Source organism: Phytophthora ramorum (assembly GCF_020800215.1).
Source record: "Phytophthora ramorum isolate Pr-102 chromosome Unknown Phyram_PR-102_s0002, whole genome shotgun sequence".
In the NCBI taxonomy this organism is placed as follows: Eukaryota; Oomycota; class Peronosporomycetes; order Peronosporales; family Peronosporaceae; genus Phytophthora; species Phytophthora ramorum.
The window spans coordinates 3,926,551-3,950,158 of record NW_027150648.1 but is presented as its reverse complement, the minus strand read 5'-3'; the positions used below and the strand labels follow the sequence as shown (position 1 = coordinate 3,950,158).

The window sequence follows — 23,608 nt, the reverse complement described above, 5'->3', positions numbered from 1 at the left end:
GCGAGACGAAGCGAATGGTGTGACCACCGAAGCTCAGAGTGAGCTGAGAGCCGAGCAATCGAGCAACGAGGTAGACCCTGGCGCTCCAAACGCAGAAGACGTTGACCCTGTGGTTATACAGGAAGAGCGCCGGAGACGAATCTCCGCCGCCCAGGATGAAGAGCTGAGATGGTCGAACCTAAAAGCGGTCCTCCGAGGCAAGGAAACAGACCTCAGCTACAGAGCAGCCAGAGACGCTTGGAAGATGGCCGACAAGTTTGTACTTAGCGAGGATGGTGTACTGTATTTTCTTGGAACGAACCGTCGGTGGGGCAACGAACGCCGAGAGGAGACAACGATGCGTCTAGTGGTGCCCACAACGATGATTCAGGAAGTACTACGGAGTTGCCACGACTCGTTGGAAGGTGGCCACCAAGGTATCGGTCGAACGTACCACCGAGTCAAATCAGACTATTTTTGGATTGGACTATATGCAGACGCCGAACGACACGTCAAGTCCTGCCCCGACTGTAGTTCGAGCAAAATTCGACCACAGTTCTGAGGCTATTCGCCAGGAAATGTCTTAGCAGAGCGACCGTTCCAGATGGTGTCGATGGATTTCGTCATACCGTTACCGAAGCCTCGTCGGGGCAACTCAGCCCTACTACTGTTCCAGTGCGCGTTCACAGGATTCGTCATGGGTAAAGCTATGTCAGACACTACCGCTCTGAGGGTCGCACAGGCTTTCGAGGAATGCGTGTACCGAAGATTCGGAGCACCAACTCTGATCCGACATGACCGAGACCCTCGCTTCATGAGCGAGGTGTTCCAGGCCTTTGCAGAAATGATGCAGTCTCGGTCAAGAGCGACCCTGAGCTATCGGCCGCAGGCGAACGGACAGCAAGAGAGGTCGGTGAAGACGGTCATGCAATCGGTGCAGGTGTACGCAGAAGACCCGCTGCAGCAAGACTGGGACGAGATCGCGGAGCGATTGATCTTCGCTATCAACAACTCTCAAGATGGCACCCGGAAGGACACTCCGTTTTACCTAGTTCATGGGTGGGACGCACAATCCACGCTGCGAGCGATGTCGTCGTCACTCAAACGAGGATTCGGAGGCCAGACTGACGCATTGGCATGGCGCCGAGAAGTGAACCGGCAACAGGAAATCTCGTGGAAAATGGCAATGGAGTACCAAAGTGTCGAGAAAGCTCGGAGGGCGAGAGAACACAATGAGTCGCTGGAGCGACGTGAGAGAGCTGCAGTACCGAATGTTGATGAAAACGAGACTTCTGACGAGTCACAGGTGGAGACGGGGGCAACGTCTGACCCCACTGTCGAAGGACCGAGGTCTCTGTTCCACCCCGGAAACAGAGTTTGGTTGTATATGGAACGAGTCAAGCCAGGGTTGACCAAGAAACTCGCTCACCGATGGCATGGACCATTCAGGATCAAGAAAAAGATTGAAGAGTTTGCGTATGAGTTGGAATTGCCAGACCGAAGTGGGTATAGATTCTACCCGGTGGTACACGTGTCCCGACTCAAAGCCGTCAGCGAGTTCGGAGACCGACCGAAGAGTCGGTTAGCACCCGAAGTAACCGAGGATACGAGACTGGACTTCGACGAGGAGTTGTTGCCTGAAGATAGCTGGGAGCCAGACCAGCTCGCTGGCGAATATGAGGTAGAAGCCATCCTCGATGACCGATCCCCGCTGTCGACGGGCACTAGCCGTGCTGTCCGAGAGTTCAAAGTGAAGTGGATTGGGTATGATGAGCCCACGTGGGAGCCTGCCTCAAATTTATCATGTGGTGGACTACTTTATGATTATCTGCGAACTCGACGCAGCGAACGACGATTGCAGATGGTTCAAGTCGCTGACGAGAACTAATCTGGAGAGCTAACGAGAGTTGAACTGTCTACGGGGGTGATACAGCCCGTAGCAACAGATGAAATTTGCTACTGTATCAAAATTGCGAGTGACCGACTATTGATTGCTACCAAGCCTCTGACGAGGCCTGGTGGCGACGTCGGTTGACGAATGAACTGCCTGCGGGGATGATGCAGCCCGCAGTGACAGACGAAAGCTGCTACTGCATCGAATTTGCATATTTACATGTGACGTGAACGATTTTCGAATGGAATTGGATTAAATGGAATTACTTGGAGCTCAAGAACTGCCGCTACGGAGGACTACGGGCTTCGGACGGCACACTGGCAGCTTGAGAAACGAACGTGAAAATTGGAGGGGGCCTGACCGAAGCCTAGATCTCAGTGGTCGACGCGAGGTTGGCCAAAACATCCAGGTCTGACCCTTGGGGAGCGGCCGACGTGTTGGTCGGTGCTGGAACCGGGGAGTGACCAGGCGAAGATTCGGAGACGTCTTCATTGGCTTCCTCCTGGCTCGATTGGTCGGGAGCACCACCGACAGAAGCCTGGGCAGCCCATGGGGCTGTCACCATAGCCGACGACAAGGATGGATCCACCATCAACCCAGACACCACCTCCGCTTGCGTCATTCCCCGAGGCACGAACAAAGGCACTTGGGGGTTGCACGGAGCAAACGTGGTGTTGAAAGGGTGGCTAGCCGGCGCGTCGACCCAACAATTGCGCCACGGTTGCCTGTCATCCAACGTAGCCAATTCGCCGAGTCAATCCTCTGACGCCGGAGCCCACTCAATCACCTCGAACGAGTATTGGAGATAAGTGGGCTCCAACAGGAACTCGGTAATCGACTCGCGAGGCTTGCCGGTGCGTTCAATACACCACTCCCAACAGCGGTACAGCATCTGTTGGCGGATGCGGTCGGCACGGAGGTTGCGAGCTTTGTTGTACTCGGTCCAGGCGGCACGGAGAGCAACGACCGATGGATCGGTCACCCCAAGTCTCTGTGCCTCGCTCCGGAGATAAGTCTCAACGGCAGCTACCTGGACCCAGTGGCGCCGTTCCCACAAGGCGAGACCGAGGTCTGCTTTCTCCGTCCGATCGGTGGAGGTGCCTTGGAACTGGCGCCACATCTTCACTGTGCGTGCAAGCCCGCTGGCGCGAATTGAGATCTTGGACCCTGGCGGATTTTGGTCCAGACCGAACAAGCAGGGGACCTCCGGCATCCTCTGGCGCACTTGCTGCCAAGGATGGGCCGGGTCGGTCCAATTAGCCAGAGCCCGGATCCCAGCGACCGAGCATGGGGACTCGACACCCTTTGCGATGGGTGGAGTCACGCTCTGGTTCTGGATTTGGCACCAGGCAGTTTGTGCGCCTGGTGCCGTGAACCCAGGAGTCAAGAACGGGTTCGCCAGCATCGACAGACGCTGGGAATCCACGCTCCCGGGGACCGTCGGCACGGCCGGAGCGAACGAGTTCGGGTCCGTGCCTGGAGCGGTCGACAGCGTGGCCGTGACCTCGGTGTGCGCACGACGCGTCACAGACCGAGCCACCGAAAGACGTGCGCGTGGCTGACTAGCCGACGCTGAAGAGGTCTCGGGGGCACCCACAGCCGACCCAACCGGAGTCGCCGGTGATGGAACCGACGAGACCGAGGGTGGCGCCGAAACTGGTGGGCTGACCGAGGTCACCAGAACGGCAGGCGACGGCACAACTCCGCTGACCGGACCCGGGGCAATGACACCACCACTGGTGGGAGCCACCGGGGTCTTAAGGGCCTGGGGAGCCTCGGACGACTGGCCAGAGCCAAGGATAAAGTCGTCCGAAGCCTCCAGAGTCTCCAGAGCCTTCATCGAGCGCAAATTAGCCAGCACCGAGGCACTGCGCGACGGGCGACCGTCATGCCGCGGTGGAGTAATCACCGGCGACAAAAATGGCCCGGACGCAGGAACCGCAGCCACCGGAACTTCGGTGACGACCTCCTCCCCCGACAAGTCAACGACTTCGGCCGAAGATGGAGGCACCGAAGAATCCGGGGCAGGCGTATGCGCCGGAGAACCAGGTGACGGCCCCGCCGAAGGACTCGGTGAGGGTGTGGGGGTCGACCCAGGCACGGGAGATGACACTGGAGTCGACCCAGAAGCGCCCGAGGGTCCACCTTGAGCGCGAGCTCGAAGGTTGACCGACGGTCGGCCCAACAGCTTGCCAGCGGGGAGAGCCGACTTCGACGGCAAGCTCGGAGAAGAGCTGCGCTGTCGGAGACGCTTGCGCCGGTCACGCCGACGCCTGGAGACCGAGGGGATGAGGGGCAAGTCGTCCGACTCACCGCTGTCATCCCCGGCGCCGGCAGACACCTCGGCTGGAGCCTTGGTCTCGTCGCCAGAGTCCATGGCAGCATCGGGGCTGTCCTCCGAACTCTCGGAGGACGAACTCCGACTGCGCTTAGAGCAAATGCTCGGAGGCGACAGCCCGAGCAATTCCCAGTCGATGTCCTCTGAGGTGATACCTGACAGAGGAAGCATGATGAGTTAGATGATGAGAGACGACCGAACAAGTGGAGACCGAAGACTTACCAGCAGAGGCAAGGACCAGAGTGTCCACGTCCAAGTCGTGGGCGGCCGAGTGACGGCGCAAGACAGAGTTGGCTCGCTTCAGGCTTGCATTTTCTTCTTGCAGAGCCTGCAGCTGAGCCGGAATCGCACCCGCAGAGGCTTGAGCAGACGCAGCGAGGTCACTCCGAAGCTTGGCCAGCTGCGCTGTGTAGGCAACGAGGCCAGCTTTGAATCGCTCCCGATCCTTCCGGATCAGTCGCTGGGCGGCCGCCGCCGAAGTCTCGGCAGCCTTGGCACGAGCCGACAGGCCTGCCACGATGTCGGCGTGGTGGCCGAGAGCAGCATTGGCAGCGTTGTGGTGCCGGGTGAGAGCCACGTGATCTTGGCGGAGCTGACGCAAGGCATCCATGGCCTGGTTGCTGTCGCTCGTCGCCTGGGTGCAGAACACCTCGATCTTCTCACGCTGTTGCACCTCTGTATGCAACCGATCCTCTGAGTCGGCGCACTGGGCCTGCAGCCGAGCGATCTCATCCCGCAGAGAGATGATCTCCTCGGACTCGGCGAGCGAGAGCCGAGCAGGTGCAACAGCAGCCGACAGAATCTCACCGAGATCTGTGGCGCTCTCCAGCCGACTGTCCAGGACAGAGTCGACGCGTCGCGGACGCTGGCGCGCAACGCCGACGACCAGGTGACCCAGCTGCAATAGCTGCCGCTCGATGGACGAGGGTTCCGAAGGCTCGGCTTGAGCACTACGGGGTAGATCACCGCCGGTGGGGTCAGTTTGACACCCAACCGAGACGCTGTGGGTCGTCGGCGACCCCGGCGGTGTCGAAACAACCGTCGGAGTGGCGCCAAGGAGGTACGCCAACACCGGGGAAGACCCCAGTGATGACGGAGGCGTGGGTAGGGGCGAACCCTCTGCACCCTCGCCAGCAACCATAGGCGTGGCAGTCGGCGACCGAGGAACGGTCACCGAAGATCCGGCGGAGCCAGAAGCAGCGGATGGAGTGCCGCTAGCATCCTGTGAACGTGGACTAAGATGGATACAAGCACCGAGAGGTCAGGCAAGGTTCAAGGAGCATGAAGAAGAAACGAGAAGCAGGAAACGAACCTCTCCGGATGCATCAAGGGCATGAAGGGCGGCGGCCGTAGCTCGGTTGAGCAACGGCGAGCGGCGAGCCATCAGGGCGCGACCAAGAGGCGCCGCGACGCGCACTACTTGCGGAAGCTTGCGTCGAGGCGGGGGCAGTTGTGGCGTTGGGTTTTGGTGCCGAACTGTCACGGTTTGGCTGACGTTGCACCTTTCAGTGAACGGCGACAGAGCGTCTTGATTGGCGGGTCTCATTTCCCGCGCTATAGTGACCTAGGAACAATAGTGACCGAGGTCTCGGCTGGGTCTAATAAAACCCCGACCGAGGTTAAAAGCCTCGTTTGTACCCATTTCGTGTCGTACCCTCGGCTGTGTAGAGCCGGCTATACGATTTCCCACAGAGATCTGTTTACACTTGATATTTGTATAGAGATATAGGACTAGCCAAATGATGACCTACAGAGGCTCCCAGAGCTGTAGGATAAGAGAAATAAATCAGCAGTCTTCCCCACAAGCCACCAAGGGTCAAGTCCGTCTTCGGTAAGTCTAGCTAGCTTGTCTTAGGGTCTGGATACGCTCGGCTGCGTGGGATGCCTGTCAGCGAGCTTGAGGTACATTGAACCGAGAGTTTGTTGCTGGTCAGTCCAAGAGATAGGAGTGGCCGAGAGTTAGGGGCGACAAGGAGTGTCGGTCCCTATATATTGGTGGAACCCGAGTGTTCCCAAGTGTATTTCACTACCCGCCGAGGCTACCCTCGGCAAACCCGTATTAGGCGTGACTGCCGGTACCCTTACTTCTGAGGGACTGCGGGGGTTCGCGCGAAAGCGCAATATTGCATTCTAGCCCTCGCTCGTGGCTAGTAGTGCAGGTTTTAAGGTTGACCGAACTCAACCTTGGTATACAGAGGCGCTTACAACCAACCCGGTGTAAGGGATCGTTCCTGGTCTTCAGGTGTTGATCCAACGTTCGCTGACCTTTCGCGAGGGAAGCGTGTGTTGTTGGTGGGACTCATACCGTTCGGTAGTGAGATTTTCTGCGTGTTCCTACACGACATCACCGCAAAAACGTCGTTCCGCACGCAGCGTTCCCCCTGGCACGAGACAAAATGGAGATGGTGCAGGTTCTTTCCCTGCGTTTCTGAATCAGGCTGGGCAAGGAGAGAATTGTAATCAGTGCAATGTGATGCTGGGATTATAAAAACTGCGGATCTCACTTCTTGACATCACACAGCCGTTAAAGGACTGACGCTCGACTAAGGATGAACAGCGATTTTTTCGTCCAGAGGAGCTGTCGAACCTGGCATCCACGACACGCACATTGCTGCACAAAACGTTTCACCGAGTCTTCTTCAGGCGATATACAGATCGCAATGTCATGAGCAAATGCTCCTACACGTTCGAGATGCAGCTCCTCCTACATCCTAACTTCAAGACCTCAGATGGTGCGCTCAAGCGGATCGTCATCTTGTGCAATCTGCAGGCTGGAGCATCTCAGCAGGTGGCAGAGCGCCATTACATCAAGGTCCGCCGAATTGTCCTGGATGGTGTGCGAAAGTTCATGGTCGCCGTGGACTCAGCACCGAGCACTCCCGAAGTCGTCACTCCTCCACCAGCCGTCGTCTTCTCCGAAGATATCATGAAGCTTTTTGCAGACACAGCAGATTAGATACTTCCACAGCCACTAGCGACGGCGACGTCTTTACACGAGCAGCGGATCGCCGATGAGTTTGAGCGTTGGTTAACGACGCCAACCACACTTCGAGGGGCTAGCTTTAGTGATTTTGAGCCAGTGCTCACCTTTTGGAAACGCCAGCAAGACATGGGCACCTTCCGCCTGCTGCCTCTGGTGGCGCGTGTGGTCTTCTCACTGCCATCTTCGTCGGCCCAGATCGAGAGGGACTTCGGGACAGCAGGTAGGATGGTGACGCCTCAGCGCAACTCGTTGGCGCCACACAATGTGGACATGACCACGTTCCTCAACTGCAACAGATGCTACGTGAACATTGCGCAGTGTCCTAAGGTCTCTGCAGCCGCTGCATCGGAGCGCGTCCCATCCAACGTGATGGTCAACATTCTGCAGGAGCAAGATGACAATTGGAATTTCCTCGCGGAGTTTTTCTCCGCCACCAGTTTCGACTTGGGGGTCTCCGATGATGAAGATGACGGTGCCGGGAGAGACTTGGACCTGTAGTCAGTGTTGGCTATTTGACGACAGCGATGGTTTGTTTTTGACAGAGCTTGAAATCTGTTGAATGTGCGCTCAACTAAGTGATGGTGTTGGTGTCTTGGTGACAGCGTTGTGCGACTTGACGAAGGCATTGTGAGGCTTGGTGTTGCTGATGACGGCATGGAGGCAGTTGAAATGGGCTCTCAGCCGTGTCAGCGGCTTAGTCACGATGCAGGCGAACTTGTCAGCTGTCAAAAAGTCTGTGATATATTAATATATGGTCATCAAAGTGCATACTCACTTACACGTCATGGTAATCAATGACCATGCTCACCTACGCGTCCTGCTCAACCTACTCTGCTTCTGTCGCAGCAGCTTGGTAGCGCGCGCATCAGAGCGTTCAATTTGACTTACTAAACGCTAGGTAGGCAGGTGTAAATCATTGCGAGCCCGGTCGGTTTTGACCAATAAAACGAGATCTTGTTAGCCAATAAAAACTAACAATTTGCAGAACGAACCAAATTCTCGCCCTAGTTCGGTTCAAAAGAAGAGTAAGCGAACCAAGCTCCCCCCCTGGTTCGGGTTCAAAAAATGGGTGGAACCATGGTTCCAGTTCGGTTCGTCCCAGGGGTGATATACCGTTCAAAGTGGTTCAACAAATGGAAGAATGGTGGATACAAACCCGGCAAAGTCCAAAACAATATGGACAATGACCTCTACCAAAAGTACAGGCACTGGTATTACCACGGCCCGGGTGCACGTCGCAATTAAGCTTAACAGACGTAGATCAGAGTTCAGCTTCGGCGCTTCCGGCTCCGGATTTTTCTTCTCGGAGCGAACTCCACGGACTGAGATGGAGAAAGGAGGTGAGCTCTGTGCGCCGGTCGTGACATCGGCTACCTGCCTGTCGATTGCCACACTAGATCAAGATTAACGTCGGCGTGTGGGGCCAGGTGACCCCTGCGCGTTTTTAAGACCAACAAACACCAAGGCGCAATGGACCTGGCGGACCCTTCGCGTTCAAGATCTCGCTGCCAACGCACAGAGAACCCGGTAAACACTCTAGTGCTCAAGACTCACTACCAAGGCGCAAGGACAAGGTGGCCCCTCGCGCTCAGCTCAACACCAACGCACGGAGGTCCTGGTGTCCCCCCTCATGTCCAAGATCACACCGACAGCGCTTCGGGCCTGGTGAGCCCCTCGCGTTTCCATTCAAGCACCAAAGCACAGAGAACTTGGTGGCCCTCTTGTGTACCTGTTCTCACCCGAGGCAAGAGGACTAGGTGACCCTCTTGCTTTCATGCGTGTCATGCCGAATCACCCGGCCTAGATAAAGGATCTTTGGGTTTCGACACCCCCCATACAGAGAGTCTATAGTTAGTAAAACTAACACAATAGACTATCCCGACTGTCGTTTCATCTCATGAGCATGCAGAAGCCGGCTTCGGAACAAACGGCAATGCAACCAACACAGGCATCGGCGCAGGCGACGGTCACTACGAATGAAGTCTCTAGGGATACGAGCACCTCGGAGCCGAAAGGGCCTCCTGTGAAGGTTTCTGTGCTTGAGAGGTTCCTGTCGGTTCGAGGTCGCAGATCAGGGTCGAAGACATCAATTCCGACCAAGCTGACGGCCGAATCGCTATCGAGTGCATACACCAAACGCCGACACGACGAGAAAGCGGTGGCTCAGCGAGCGGCGATGCGAGAACCGGACGATATTTTCAGTGAGAGCATGGACGCCTACGTCCCCAAGAAGCGCGAGCAGGAATTGGTGAATTTGCATCAGGATGAAATGGAAGTGAGTGAAGTTTTCCTGGCGGAAACACGAGCGCTATCATTTGAGCGAGAGGTGCTGGATAAAGTTGTGTGTGATCGAGAAGAGAACCGAGAAGTGTTCGAAGAGCGACTGTGGTGTTTGCTGGTAAATGACCGGGGGCTGCACCTGGTAGAAGACGACGGCGATCAACAAGAACCAGTAGGAGAGGAAGTAGCATCAGAAGAACAAGTTGAGCAGTAGGGAACCAATGTATCAAACAGCCATGTTCGCTAGTATCATTGCCAACCTCTCGTTCGACAGAATATTTCGCCACCTGGCGACAAGATTAAGTGACAGCCATGAGCTCTCTGAACCGCAAGTAGCTTTTTAATAAGGTGGTGATCGTCCCATAGTCGCTGATCGCCGATGGATTCGTGCAGAACGGAGCAAAAGTCTACATCGCGTCTCGCAATCTCGAAGCCTGCCGGGTTACGGCTAAGAAACTAAAGGCCCGGTATCTGCATTCCAGTACGAAGACATCTCTTGTATAATAGGCGATCCAGCTAAGCCTGGTCTAAAACGTTGTGCACCTTGTAGTGAATTTGACGAGTCAGCTAAGAAGACACAGTGACCTCCACCTTATACAAATTGCTGTTACTGTGTGGAGTTCCACAGAAAATGCGTAGTGCCGTATCGAAATTGTTTTTTGCTGGGGCTACTTTTTGTGGTGACTTCGAATACGTTGAAGGCCCGTCAGGGGAAGTACTGAAGCAGATTCAACTTCTGTACATGGAATTGTGTTTACGTGGTGGCCGTATACACATGTCGTTTGTTGTTTACTCTTGATCACGGGATGAGTCGTGGCCTGGTTTGCAGGCTGGTCCAGTCGCTTTGAATTTACCGGAGTACATGTATTAATGCATGCATGTACTGTAGTTAAGAGTAGAGAAACTCATCGTAAGAAGGTTCATCAGTAGAGCTACCTACATACATGTACCGCATCATCACACTCAGGATCACTAATACATAGGATTCATGATGGTGTCGACCCTGCCTGTTGCGGCCCCGTAACTAAAAAGTTTACGAGCCAGCTAGCTCAAATGGGACGAAAGGCATTCATGTAACAAACTCGAAGTGGCTTTCTGCAATGAGCCATCCAGTCTGGATTCCAGACCCCAGAAGCGAGCTACGGCCATGCGTTTTTTCCGGTCTTGTTCTGATTGCTGCCGCCAAGACTGCGATCTCCCCCGATGTCTCTCAATGGGATCGCTCTCTCGCTACCGAAGAAAACGGAGCCCCTGAGCAGAACCGACACGGCTGATGAAGAGGAGGAAAGAGGTAATATTACTACCCCCGCTGTAGCCAAGAAGTTTGGTGCCAAGCTGAAAAGTCTGACACGGTACAACAGATGGATCTTTGGTAATGTCAAGACTTAAGATGTCAGCACTCCTAAGCACTATTTAAGTTTTTACGAAAACAGGATGGTTCCCGGAGGAGGTATGCGAGTGTTTGTCGACCCCTGGTGTAACGGCGCATACTCGATGTCATTTTTCCAAGCAGCGATGGTACCAACAAAGCGTATTGTGTCTTTACCGGCTCTTGTTGCAGAAATTTTCAATAATGTTGTCTAATTGGTAACCTGAACAATTCTTATACTACTACTAGTAGTACTATGATTTTATGAAAGGAGGTCACCGGCGCTAAAAGTGATGAGCGACAAGAACAAGTTTCACTTTCAGACAAAAACAATGGAACCCAGTACCAGAATTGAGAATCGGCAAAGAAACTGTTTGACGGCTTGGTCCGCTCGGAAGTCGAGTCGGTCGTCACAGCACTGATGCTTGCGAGAAGTGTTTACAACGAGTGCGATTAAGTAGAGACGCATGCAGTTGATTGAGATGCAACTTGTGTATTTCTTATGCTAGGAAACCGCTATCCGACGTTCTAATTAGGTGTCTACAGTTAGAACTATTTAGCTCCACCAACCTGTTTGATAATGTAGATAGCTGTGTTAGCAATATAGTTATTGTTTGTGCGAACTCTTTAGTACTTCACTTTTGTCGGAAACTTCAAGCTGGTGGATATATGAACTTTTCACGGGAAACTATCTGTGTAGTGTTTTCTGGCAAGCCAAAGTGGAAAATCACCACTTCAATGACATGCCATACAAAAGCTCCCAGCGTACGAAGTAGTGCCCGTCAAAGATGCGCAGCAAAAACGTTTTCTATTTTGATTTTGCCTTCTCGTGTCAGTTTATTTATCAAAGCGGAGAAAACTAGCGTTGCATGTGAAAGTACGCGAGCACCTACACGCATGGCTCTACAGTCGTATTTGCGTCGCCGAATGTTCTCAAGCATCTCATGAACAAATTGGTACAGTAACAAGATAGATTCGAGTGAAACCAGCGAATGCTCAACGCTTCATGCGTGTGGGTAGTTGCTCGTTCTGCCGACCTGTCAGGGTATTCCGAATCTCATTTTCTTCGGTCCAACATCTGCTGCAGCCCAGAACACTGGCTACGACGAGCAAGATACGCACAGCGGGGCGGTAGATGGGTTTTGCGGTTTGGCATACTGGAGGTCTCGGTTATCGCCGGGCTCGTCAAACGGATTCGTCAACAACTCAAAAATATGCTGAACACCATCGTAGTCACCGTCATGAGCAAAGTCAATAGCCGTTTGAGCCACATGATTGCGCAGCACGAACAGCGGATTCACCTCCAACATACGACGGCGACGCCCAGCATCACTAACTTCATCGCCTTCCTCTTTGGCACGGGAAATGTAAACATCAATCCAGTCTTCCCATGCAGTGCGAATGCTGTTCATGCGTTCGTCGCTCGTCGTTGCATCAAGCACCTGCTTCGCGTCGCGATTGGCCTTCATCCGTGCAACAAGAGTTGGCGTGATACCATATTGACGAGCGCGTACCGGGTTATCCCTGAACAGCATCGCAATCATGTCGTACTGAGCGTCGGAGACTCCTCCTGATTTCTGCTCCAGCTTGCGCTTTTGCTGAGCCAAGGTCTCTGACACACCCACAAGTTGGTTCAGAATACGTTCCCGAGAGCCATCAGAGTTGAAGACGTCAAGTTCCGACAGATACCGGAACGTGCACGTGAAGTCAGCGCCCGTGTGCGCAAGAACGTCGAATAGCGTATCAACTAGCATCTTGTCCTCCTTGTCTTCGCCGTGCTGCGGTGTGAGTCCCACCTTCTCGCGCATCAAACGCAAGTACTCTCCTTGGTAAATTTCATCAAATGCATCCAGAGCAGGTTCAAAAACTGCATGTTCCGTCACCAGTCCAAGTTGACCAGCCAGCACGCTGCAGTTCCACTTGCAGATTTCAGGTTGCGCTTCGTATCGGTAGCGTCCGCTATCATCCGACGTGTTGCACACGTGCTTGGGGTCGAAATGCTCCATAAACCCAAACGGACCATAATCCAGCGTATCGCCCACAATGCTCATGTTGTCCGTGTTCAGCACGCCATGACAGAACCCAATTGTCTGCCACTTGGCCACCAACTTGGCTGTACGACGCACCACCTCCTCGAAGAACTGCTCATACTTCCGTTCCCCTTCAATCTCCGGGAAATACTGACGAATGGTAAAGTCCAGCATCTGTCTCATCATCGTCTCTTTGTTCTCCAAATGAGCACTGGGTCCAGCCACGCCCGTGAACTTGTCTTCATCCTTGAAAATCTCAAAACTGCCGAATCTCAAGAAACTCTTAGCGATCCGAGTGACGACCGCAGTGGGCTCCATTTTGGCGTTGCCGTTGTAGAAAATATCTCTCAGCACCTGCGTCTCTCTGGACATGACCACGCTCCCCGCTCGAGTCGTCGGCACTCCAAGTGCGAACATATTTTCACTGCACAGGAACTCTCTCAACGTGGATCTCAGCACTTTTCGACCATCGGCTGTTCTGGAGTACGGAGTGAGTCCCGAGCCTTTTAACTGCAGCTCCCACCTCTCTTTTTCCGTCGCCACTTCCCCCAGGTAAAGGGCGGCTCCATCTCCCAATTGTCCTGAGAAGAACCCAAACTGGTGGCCACAATAGCATTGGGCAGCAGTCTCGGAACCTGGCAGCAGCTCGTTGCCAGCTAAAACCGGCACGAGCGACTCGAGTGGCTGTAATTCGTCACCTTGTCTCTTAATTGCTTCGTCATCACTGCTAATTTCCGCTTCGGTACCCTTAATTACCAGGTCGATCCCGATCAAACGCAACGAATTAGGAGACGTCACCACCAGCTGCGGACTTGCGATCGGCGTGGGCTCCACACGCGAGAAACACGCACCAGAGACCGCCCCGCGCACGAAATTCTTGGGCTCCGCGTCAATTGGCAGCTCCCGTAGCACAACGTTGTCAAATCTGGCGGACGGAACGCGTCTCCAGCCGCTCAGCGAGCGAGACAGCGGACTGCGGCCGTTCTTCATTCGGGCCATCATTTGGGAAACGTGGGGTTCTGGTTTAACAATCCTGTGAATAACGATAGTGTAGCCATATCGAAATAGTATTTACTATTAGCCCATTATTCCCCTACAAAGCGCCGAAGATCGCCCAGGGGCGCTCGACTTCGACGACCCGAAGGCGGGCGCAACCATCTGCACCAACGCCGAGTAGCACACGCAGATGTCGCCATAGACCGGTGCGGTGCAGCCCAGAGGGGGGGCTGTGTGGCGAGTTAAAACCGACGTGGTGATGCTGGTGCCGTGTGAACTCGGTGCTGCAACGCGACAGCGTCGAGAAGCGCTATCAGTTCTCCCCTTGCTCGGATGGACTGATCAAGAGCTTTCACGTTCGAAGAGGTCGATGAGATCCGGGACATTGTGGCCGAGCAGAGAAGAAGCGCGCTGCTCAGATTACTGTAGTGATGCACGGCAAGGAGGGCTGGGAGTACATGGTGGACGACAAGCACGGCGTCTACAGTGGCATGAGCGAGGACGAGGACAAGTTCCATGAGGACAAGTTCCAGGAGTGAGTTCATGGAGTATGTTAAGGACGGAGACCACTGATCGAGAGGACGGACAAGGATGGGGCGTCGAGTGGAAGTGAACGCTAGCTGCTGTAGGAACGAACTGCCCACACTCGTATCATTAAATAAAAAAGAGTTCTGTGTGTTGCAGTACTTGGTTCTTGCTGGTCGTCTTTTGTGCTGACGTCGAGACAACCCAGGGTGCTTTACTACAGACAAAGTTGAGAGCAAATACTGTATGGACTCAATAAATACTACTGCTACTATGTACTCGCTACGATCTGCACATGCTCATCGCAAACTGCAAACTTGTCTTCAGGAGGGTCCTAGTTAGCTGGGCCGCTTGCTCATCAGGGTGGACTGCCTCGAGATTGTCGATTGAAGAAGTCCATTCGGCGAGGCACATCCCACGAAGGAAGCATCGGACGCGAGCACCGCAGCAAGGTAGAAGAGCAGGCGGGTGGACGATCAAAGCGGCCAACAGGGAGTAATGAGTCCCCGTCGACCACTTCGGAAGCACACCACGACGCGAAGCACGCCAGCACCTGCAGCTTCAACGGAGCTAATGAGCCCCGATCAACTGAGACTGCTGGCGCACGTCACGTGAGGCCTACCAAGCCTCGGCGCTTCACGTCCAGGAGCCTTCCACGAGAGATCGGCCACGACAGAGAGAAATGGGTCTCTGCTCGCCAAACTGCATGTGTGGTGCCGCTTGATGTCGGAGTTGCTTGGAACAGCGAGAGAATGAGTCCCGCGTCGCGCGGAATGGCCACGATTCGAGGCAGAGATGGGTGCCCCTTACCGTACCAATTCACCACGCTAAGCATCGACTTGCCGACAAACATGATCTTCTGCACCACAGCATGCCAGGCATAGCTTTCGTCAGCGACGACTAAGCTGCCGATCGCGGAGACATCTCGGGCGACGACGACGTGGACGATGTCGCTGCAGACGAAGGCCCCGACCGCTGGTTCTTGTACTGCTCCCACCTAGACGTCGCCTTTGACGGAACACTCCTGATCTCCTTGGGCTTCGTCAACTCCTGCTTCCGGCCAGGGCGCTGCAGCGTTTGCGCTGGCACCTTCGCAACCCCCCGCAACGTCACAGGCGACGCCGTCGTCTTTGTTGAGGCCTTGGAGCTCGTTGTCGTGGGTCTGCTCACCGTCGACGGACTGTTATAGCTGCTGCTCTTCTCGCGCAGCCTTTGCCTCTCCTGCAGCGACTTGACCTTCTGTTTCCTCTCCAGCTCAAACCTCCGCATACGATCCTGCAGCGTATGCGCTGGCATCTCCACGGGCTTGACCGCTGCCTTCTTCAACGTCGCAGCCGTCGCCGTCATCTTTGCCGCGCTCCTGGTGTTCACCGTCGACGGACTACCACTGCTGCTGCTCTTCTCGCGCAGCCTCTGCTCCTGTAGCTTCACAGGTGTCTTGCGCTGCTGTATCCGCGCTGGCACTTCCACGGACTTGGCGAACCGCCTCTGTTTGATAAGGTTCGTTGTGGCCGGGGCCGTCTTCGCGCCGTTCTCCAGCGCCGCGCGAAGCGTCCGGATCACCTCCTCGTGCTTCATGGTCTCGGCCTTGGCCTCTGCGAGATCCTTCACGACTTTGTCCGTGGCCTCCTTGCTGGACTGGCGGAAGCTGTCGAAGTCGTCGTCTTTCTGCTGGATCGTGCTTTGGAGCGACGCAACCTCGCTCTCGAGCGCCGCGATCTTGTCCATCAGCGCTTGCTCCCGCTCCTTGGCCAGCTTGTGCGCCTCAGCGAGCTTGCGCTCCTGCTCGCCCTCCAGCTCGGCCACCTTGGCCACCGGCCAGTGCGTCTGGTCATACTCCTGCGCCAGATACGCCAGGTACTCTTCCTCCAGAACCTTCCTCTCCACCTCCTTCACGAGCGACGCGCATGCGGCCTTCCATTTAGAGTGCTCGGCTTGGAGTTCCTTGTGCTGGGCCTGTAACTTGTTGTTCTGCATCATCCAAAGCCACGTGTCGCCCTCCAGATCGTTGCGCTCGTTCAGAAGCTCGGCGTGCTCCTCCTGCAGCTTCGAGTGCGCGGTCTTGACCTGCCAATGCTCGTTCTCCAGCAGCGAGTGCTTCTTCTCCAGTAGCGAGTGTCTGTTCTTGCTCTGCGCCAAAGCCTTGCGAAAGTACGTCTCGGTCACCATGGTTGTCTTGGGCTTGGCTTGCTTGGTTCGGCTCCAGTTGTGGAATGAGCAAAACCCCACAGTGCCAAACCCGAGCGAGAAAGTGCAGCATTCTCACCCCCGGAATGACTCGCGAGTTGAGAAAGTGGCGCGTCCGACGTGGTCATCAACTTCAAAACCTCGGCCCCTCCGAACCCCACGTTTGCCCTGGGACGAACAGCGGTTGGGGCTGACGAATGAGCTTAACTTGCCATCTCGCTCGACTTGACCCTGCCAGACTGAACCCTGCAAGGATGGGGCCGTACTCGAGCGGCGTCTTGCCCCAGGACTCCTGGAAATGGGCGAGGATCTCGCTCGCCTGCCGGTCTTGCGCTCGCAGCGCTCTTCCTCTGCACAGACGTTCACGTTGATACCTTCAGCCTGGACACGGAGGTCGTAACCAGCCACAAGCTCACCATCGAAGATCGAGACGAAGACGCCGCCAGGATCGGGTGTCACTCTGGACACGGGCGTTGCACTGCGCGCATGCGGCCATGGTGGTCGCAGTCGCTAACGCTGCCGTAGTGATAGCCAAAGATGCGCTGCAAGTAGAGTCCGTCGTGGCATCCGGGCCCCAGCACCAGACATGTCCGTCGAGGTGGCAGTGGTCGTCGTAGCGGCACCTGATCCCAGCAGCGACGTCCCCCGGAAGCTTCGTGGATCAAGGCGGCGATGCAGACTCCACGGGCGGCCAGTCCTGTATCGGACAGCTCGTCAGGCGATACTTGTTTCACTCGCCTTCGATCGGCGGCGTTCACTTCTCCTCCATTGCGTACGCAGTCCACTCCGCCGGCAACTACTGCACCCGCAAACTCGGCATTCGTCCCCCCGTTACCGTCTACTGGATCGAAGCCGCCGTTGTTCACGTCTCCGATGACGTACCGCTGGATGCTGTGGGAGTGTCAGAGTCAGCAGATGCGAGACTTGATCTCCGCTTAGCAGGCCGACCTCGCGATGCGGCAGTGCACGCTGCAGCAGACGATGGAGCTGGTGCGGCGGATGTAAGACCAAGAGAAGATGTCGTGATAGCCCGCAGCCGCCCAACGCATCGCTCAACCCCTGGAGCAGCGTCTGGGGGTTCTAATCTATGGCACAGTGAGCCAGCCTCCTTTGCGTCGTCCATGCACTTGTAGTAGCGTACATCATCAATCCATTCTCTGCGTCCGTTAGGAAATCACACACGCACACACACCCGTACGTGTTGGCCACTTGCCCGTCGGCGTTTTGCATTCGCAGCGAGCGAACTTTGCGCGGAGCAGCTCTCGTCCACGCGACCTTCCTTGCCTTCCTTGCTTGTTCCTTCTTCTACCATCTCGTCTTGCGTCGTCTAACCTTCCTCGCCAGGAAATGCGACGTGATGGAGATCGGCATGGCGAAGAGCACCTTGGCCACCTCGATGTCATCCAGCGTCCACCCATGTCTTGAGACCCCACTTGGCGATCGCGGCCTCGTTTCCGATCAGGTCTCCAGCGTTGAGCTCCTCCCAGGACGACGTGTGCAGCGAGTGCTGGTGCTGGTCCTGCTCCTTAAGGAAGGCGTTGCCACTCATGTCAACGCCCCAGGCCGCCTTGCTGTGGGCCGCCTTGTTGTGGACCACTAACGTTCATTGCATTCGCTGCACCTCCATCCTCTGCCTGATCTTGGCGCTTCCTGTCATTGCCCCCGGGGACGGCCTTGCTCAGGATCTTCACGGCCCCATCTTCTCCGCAGGCCTCCATCGCTCGCTGCGCAGCATCAAGAGCCGCAACCGGCAGCGCCACCACTTTCAGAGGAGCATCGCCGCAGCTGAGTGTCGTACAAACATGTTGAGCTGCTGCTCTTTTCACCTTCTTCTTCAGGAACGCACTGTCGTGGAGCACTTCGTCCAGCGACTTGACCACCGCTCGCCTGGGTTATGGCTCTGCAGCCTCAGATACCCATCGTCCAGCGCTCGCAGCCACGCGTGGATCTCCACATGCCAGCCTTCCACCAGGAACTTGGAGACGATCTCCTGATAAGCTGACGAGTTGCTGGTATCAAGGGCTCCTCCTCCCATGGCCAGCACCAGCTTCTTCGCATTGGCGGCGGCTGCTCCTTTCTGCAGCTGAGTCAGTAACTGCGCCTGCAGCACGTTATCAGCCTTCAGTATTCACTCGAACTTCTCCAGAGCCTGTGAAATGTGCAGGCTCGTCTTGCTGGACGTGGTCACTTGGCGCATGACTAGGCTGACGTTCTGGAGCCGCACAAGTGGTCGGTGAGCGCCTCGAAGTTGAGACGCACGTCGTGCCGGCACTGGGTGTCTGCAACGGAGCGAAGAGCAGGCGGCACATGGTCAGGGACGCCGCCGTGGCGTCCAGATTGAGGAACACGTGGCGCTCGCGGTGCTTGGGCGCGGACGTCTGTCGAGAGCCACGACCGGCGACGCTCCACATCCTCCCGCTCGGTGTTGGCCTCGTCGTTGTAGTTCTTGTGCGTGCAGCTATGACTGGGAGGCGTAGGCGAAGATGGCCATTGCTTCAGTCTGCTCTTCTTCGACGTCGTATCGGATTCCTGGCGGAGTCGAGCAACAACCAGCATTGCCGTAGAGCTTCTCTTGCAGGTGGAAATCCGGCAATGGCTTGTTCAATGCGTTCTGGTCTTTTTTCAATGACCTGTCCCACCCGAGCTGTGTCCTAACTAACTGGTAGAACACCTTCACGGACCATGGTTTGGCAGCGGTCGGTCGAGCTGCAGCACTAGCGTTAATTAAGCAAAAGGGTTAAGCAATTCCAGTAAAAAAAACAGCATGAACGACAACACTACCTGGCTGCATTTCCTTCAGCATCTTCGTCTTCGTCACTTTCGTCGCACTGCTCCGCGTCAAACGCGTCTCTCTCCGCGCGGTATTGCTCGACCAATTCTGTCACGTCGCGATTTGGGTGAGAAATGGTGTTTGCGGCACCATGAGCAGCATTTGTCCACTTCGTCGCGCTCTCAACAAGCCACGACAGCATCTCATAATGCAGCCCCTTGTCGTCGTCTCCTTTCGTCGCCACATGTTTGAGTGCCCACCCAAACTCTACCAGCGCATGAGCAAGACACTGGCTTGTCTTGCAGTAGGTGGCTGCTGGACACCTCACCGCAGCCAATTGCAACTCTCACGAAGATACTTGGTCAAATCTCTGAAGCTCCGTCGAACGTCGTCCTGGGCGGTGGTGGCTCCGTCAACACGTCGATACACTGTGCGACTTGTGAGGGGGCGGCGGCGGCCAGCGCGGCGTCGTCTTCGACCACCGAGTCCGAGGCGTAGAGCTCAGGTGCTCAAATCGACGCAGAGCGCTTTGGTCGAATTTCCCGCGACGACGAGTACACGGCGCTACCAGACGCGCCCGACGCGATCGGCAGAGGCGTCGTGGCCAGAGATGCGGAGGTCAAGAACGTGGCCCCCGCCGCCGAGGACGTGCTGGGCGAGCTCTACGCCGTGATGCTGTCAGGCTTGGACCAGTCGGGCAGCTCACCTGTGGCCGGTTCCGGTGGTCGATTGTGGTGGTGAAAACTCGCAGAAGATCTGCATGTCTAGGCCGGCACTCGAGCGCGCGTTGTGGTGCAGCCCCACCACGTGGGCATCCACCCACCCCCGCAGGAAGGTCTGCAGCAGCCCGTCGAAGTGTTGCTGCAGCTGCGTGTCCGAGAGCAGAACACCTGCTGCACGTACTTGGTGGAAGTGCAGGACAGACAGATTTCGATACTAATGAAAAGGTACACTTTAACAACGCTAAAGTACAGTTCACCAGCATTTTTATTTCTGTTTATTATTTACTGACGCTTGCCAAATGTAGCAACTCTGTAGGTCTTAACCACATTAAGTACGTCCCCATTTTGCTTTGGGCGACAGTGGTGCAGCTGGAGGTGGGCAGCTTCGTGCGCGAGTTGCTGGACGGCAAAGGGAAGGGAAAGGACGGGCTGCGTGCTGAGCTGAGCTGAGCTGAGCTGCTGCAGAGGCTTCTGGACGCCACCAAGACCATGCAGATCATGACGAACCGACTTGTAGGTTGTCGAGTAGGAGAGGGAAAAGGAAGGAGGAGGGCCCCAGGAAACGAATTGAGGGCTCGTGATGCAGGGACGAGCTGAAGACAATGCGATGACAAGACAAGCTCACGGCCGTGCGGACCCAGACCGTGTGCGGTCTCAAGAAGCTGCAGGGATCCACTGAAGACGAGGAGGTGACGCGTGAACTGAGGAAACTCTTGAAGTCCGACCCCGTCCAGGTGGGTTGCAGGCCTTTTGAGAGGATTTAGCTCCATCTTTTGCTGACGGCTGGCTGGTGCAGCGTCGTCCGGAAAGCGGCGCTGATGACCTTGACCGTGATCAAGAAGGTGCACGATGGCGTCATCCGCGACGCGAGCGAGGGCGTGCGGTTGGCAACGCGATGCCGCTGACGACACTCGCCCGTAGGGGGACGTCGTTGTCGGCTTCTCCTTCCATGCGGACGACCTGAGCCACGAAGTGCTTTCCAACGCGGCGTCACCAATATCAGTGAGTTTGCGAGGCGTGCTTGCGTGTGGACGTGTGCCTGTGTTCTAACTGGGTTTGTGTTGCGTTGTGGTACTGTAGAGCAAGAACTGGAAGACGTCGTGTATGAGCTGGGCGTGAACCTCGACACTGTCAAGGACACGCAAGCGTGCATGAAGGCGGTAACGAACCAACACAACGGATCACGAACGAGCCCACAATCGGGGCCTTCATCGAAATGTTCGTGCTCTCGGCTGTGATGCTGCAGATTTCGTTCCTGCGGCGCCCACTGAGGTGCGGCGCATAGTAGGCTTCAAATGCCAAGGCAGGCGGGTCAAGTAACCATCGGCAATAACGTTTGCTATGTGCAATGCAGGGAGTGTCCTCCTCCTGCTGTCGACAAGCATGTACAGGTTGTTGCAGCCGTGCACGCTCTGCAAGCGTAAATATCATGCTTTGGTGATTAAAAGTATCTGCCTCCCCTCTAAGTCTCTGCGGCAGAATGAAATGCCTCTGTGGGCCCTTCAATGTTATCAGTACATTCGACACGTACTGATACAAAGGAAATAGTACCAAACTTTTATTCGCACTTAGCCCGCTCTGCGAGCACAAATCGATCACGTGGTACAAGACAAATACCCGAATAATTCGTGAAATCATTATCAAGATCCTTCAGTCGGTGGCTGTTCTCGCATGAATGAATATATGAACTTACACACCTAGTAGATAGTAACTGTACGACGTTCGAGGAATTCTGATTAATGTGGCTTTAAAATACGAGATTCAACCAAATCTTACTGTGAAAAAAAATGTGAGTGGCTGGTCGATCATTGTGCGAAACGGAAGTTCACACATCATGCTGAATCGTGTCAACAACACCTCACCACTAGCACTCCAATGTGAAGAGCGCAATTGGTATTTATTTGCGCAGCGAACAATGAATCCGTGGGTTTTGGTTGTGAAATGCGCCAACATCAACCTTGCTGCTGAAAAGACAACGAAATTGCAGCGATTCCGCCAACTTGAGGAGGAAAAAAAAACTGAGCTGGATGAAGCATCCATCTAGCCACGACCTTCAGGCTAGACCCCGTCCCCCACACCCGGTCGTCCCCAAAGACGTTGTGCTCCTGCAGCATCTCCAATCTTCCGTTTCGATCACCGGCAACGAACAACTAATAGCATTTGCTCTCATTTTGTCATCGAAGCTCACTCTGTTGTACGAGCAGCCATTGCGCCATTGCATTGTGTCCATTGTCAATAGCAGCAGATAGAGCCAATGCAAGTACACTCTCGCTCAGATGCTCATGGTACGTCGTGTACACCCACTCGGCCACAATGACGTGGCCATTGTCCGTTGCAGAGTTGAAGGCCCAGCCGAACCACTGCATCTCGTCTTTAGGTCGCACGCTCTGAAGCAGATACTGTACCACTTGCAGTCTTCCTTGAGCTGCAGCGCCGTGGATCGCCGCCTTGGTGCAGCCTTCGCGTCGATTCGAGTGCAGCCACCGAACGACCTCCAAATGGCCGTTCGTGGCGGCACCGTCCATGGCCCACGTGCTACATCCGTCCTTCCTGTTATCGTGCAACCACTTTACCACGTGCACATGCCCATTGGCAGCGCCAAAGTCCATGCATTTCGCCATCCCCAGATCCTCGCGGTACAAATGTAGCCATTTTACGGCCTCAAGGTGGCCGTTACTCGCCGCCCAGCTCGAGGCGCGTCCTGCGCGGCACCCGCTCGCATGATCATGCAACCATTGCAGCACCTTGACATGGCCGTGCTTAGCCGCTTCGTCCATTGGGTTGAAGTTGTAGTCGCTCCACAAGCTTTTCGCTTCCTTGTCAACGACTTGGTGATGCTTGATCCACTTCAACACGTGGGTGTGGCCAGCAGCAGCTGCATGACGTACCATGTGCTGGCTCAGAGGCGTGGGGTCCCGCTTGAAGAGGTACGAGAGCTCTCGCTCGCTGTCTCCGCGGCGGATGGCGGCGGCGAACACTCCTTCGCGACCCAACGCGTCCAGAAAGTCGCTGATGATGAGCGTGACGTGGGGCAGCGCTGCCGGGAGGCACTCGCGCGTGACCAGCACTGCGGCCGAGAACGGCGGCCAGGAAGTCATGGTAATGGCAAGTGACGAGCCGATCTTGGATTGGGGCGCGATGACTCGAGCGGATGGCGATGGTTCGCCAGGGATAGGGCCATGTATCGGCTGGCGGACAGTTGAAGCTGCCGTGTGCGTGTTGTTCAAAGGAGATATGACAAATACGGCGGTTGCACCCTTTCGAGTGCAACGGCTAAAGTGGTGGTTCAACCAGCAAAGGCACAGCAAGATGGCGCGAGGACTGACTCCAAGCTGCATCCGCAAGTCTTGGTAAGGGAGAGTTGATGCTGTACAAAAACCTCGTGCTTTAGAACGCAGCTTGACGACGCCACCTTCGTCTGTTTAGAGAAATGTTGGTCGAATGGAGAAGATCACGTTTGCGATCGCGTCGGATGATTGCAGGACCGAGTTTCTCCATCGTTTCGACCTCGCCCTTCGTGTTGAGCGGTCTTGCC

General features: G+C 55.5%; 7 protein-coding genes across 7 annotated transcripts; 3 read left to right on the top strand and 4 right to left on the bottom strand.

The window, feature by feature from the left end:
• Positions 1-7,320: 7,320 nt before the first annotated feature.
• On the top strand, positions 7,321-7,692 carry KRP23_2703 (uncharacterized protein; the record flags this gene model as incomplete). The annotated part of the gene is made up of 1 exon (XM_067887471.1): positions 7,321-7,692. One exon carries the CDS (start codon positions 7,321-7,323, stop codon positions 7,690-7,692), a length of 372 nt encoding a protein of 123 aa, XP_067750054.1.
• Positions 7,693-9,091: 1,399 nt separating this feature from the next.
• On the top strand, positions 9,092-9,688 carry KRP23_2702 (uncharacterized protein; the record flags this gene model as incomplete). The annotated part of the gene is made up of 1 exon (XM_067887470.1): positions 9,092-9,688. The coding sequence occupies one exon, from the start codon at positions 9,092-9,094 to the stop codon at positions 9,686-9,688; it is 597 nt and encodes a 198-aa protein (XP_067750053.1).
• Positions 9,689-11,943: 2,255 nt separating this feature from the next.
• Positions 11,944-13,875, bottom strand: KRP23_2701 (Protein adenylyltransferase SelO-1, mitochondrial; the record flags this gene model as incomplete). Its single annotated transcript, XM_067887468.1, has 1 exon — positions 11,944-13,875. One exon carries the CDS (start codon positions 13,873-13,875, stop codon positions 11,944-11,946), a length of 1,932 nt encoding a protein of 643 aa, XP_067750052.1.
• A 4,105-nt stretch (positions 13,876-17,980) lies between these two features.
• On the bottom strand, positions 17,981-18,992 carry KRP23_2700 (uncharacterized protein; the record flags this gene model as incomplete). The annotated part of the gene is made up of 4 exons (XM_067887467.1): positions 17,981-18,100; positions 18,183-18,305; positions 18,428-18,682; positions 18,762-18,992. 4 exons carry the CDS (start codon positions 18,990-18,992, stop codon positions 17,981-17,983), a joined length of 729 nt encoding a protein of 242 aa, XP_067750051.1.
• A 47-nt stretch (positions 18,993-19,039) lies between these two features.
• On the bottom strand, positions 19,040-19,553 carry KRP23_2699 (uncharacterized protein; the record flags this gene model as incomplete). Its single annotated transcript, XM_067887466.1, has 2 exons — positions 19,040-19,295; positions 19,363-19,553. 2 exons carry the CDS (start codon positions 19,551-19,553, stop codon positions 19,040-19,042), a joined length of 447 nt encoding a protein of 148 aa, XP_067750050.1.
• Positions 19,554-19,595: 42 nt separating this feature from the next.
• KRP23_2698 (uncharacterized protein) lies at positions 19,596-21,497 on the top strand (the record flags this gene model as incomplete). The annotated part of the gene is made up of 11 exons (XM_067887465.1): positions 19,596-19,659; positions 19,875-20,059; positions 20,120-20,298; positions 20,379-20,448; positions 20,539-20,586; positions 20,715-20,807; positions 20,870-20,915; positions 20,995-21,075; positions 21,154-21,233; positions 21,320-21,345; positions 21,428-21,497. 11 exons carry the CDS (start codon positions 19,596-19,598, stop codon positions 21,495-21,497), a joined length of 942 nt encoding a protein of 313 aa, XP_067750049.1.
• A 750-nt stretch (positions 21,498-22,247) lies between these two features.
• On the bottom strand, positions 22,248-23,171 carry KRP23_2697 (uncharacterized protein; the record flags this gene model as incomplete). The annotated part of the gene is made up of 2 exons (XM_067887464.1): positions 22,248-22,460; positions 22,962-23,171. The coding sequence occupies 2 exons, from the start codon at positions 23,169-23,171 to the stop codon at positions 22,248-22,250; spliced, it is 423 nt and encodes a 140-aa protein (XP_067750048.1).
• Positions 23,172-23,608: the final 437 nt, after the last annotated feature.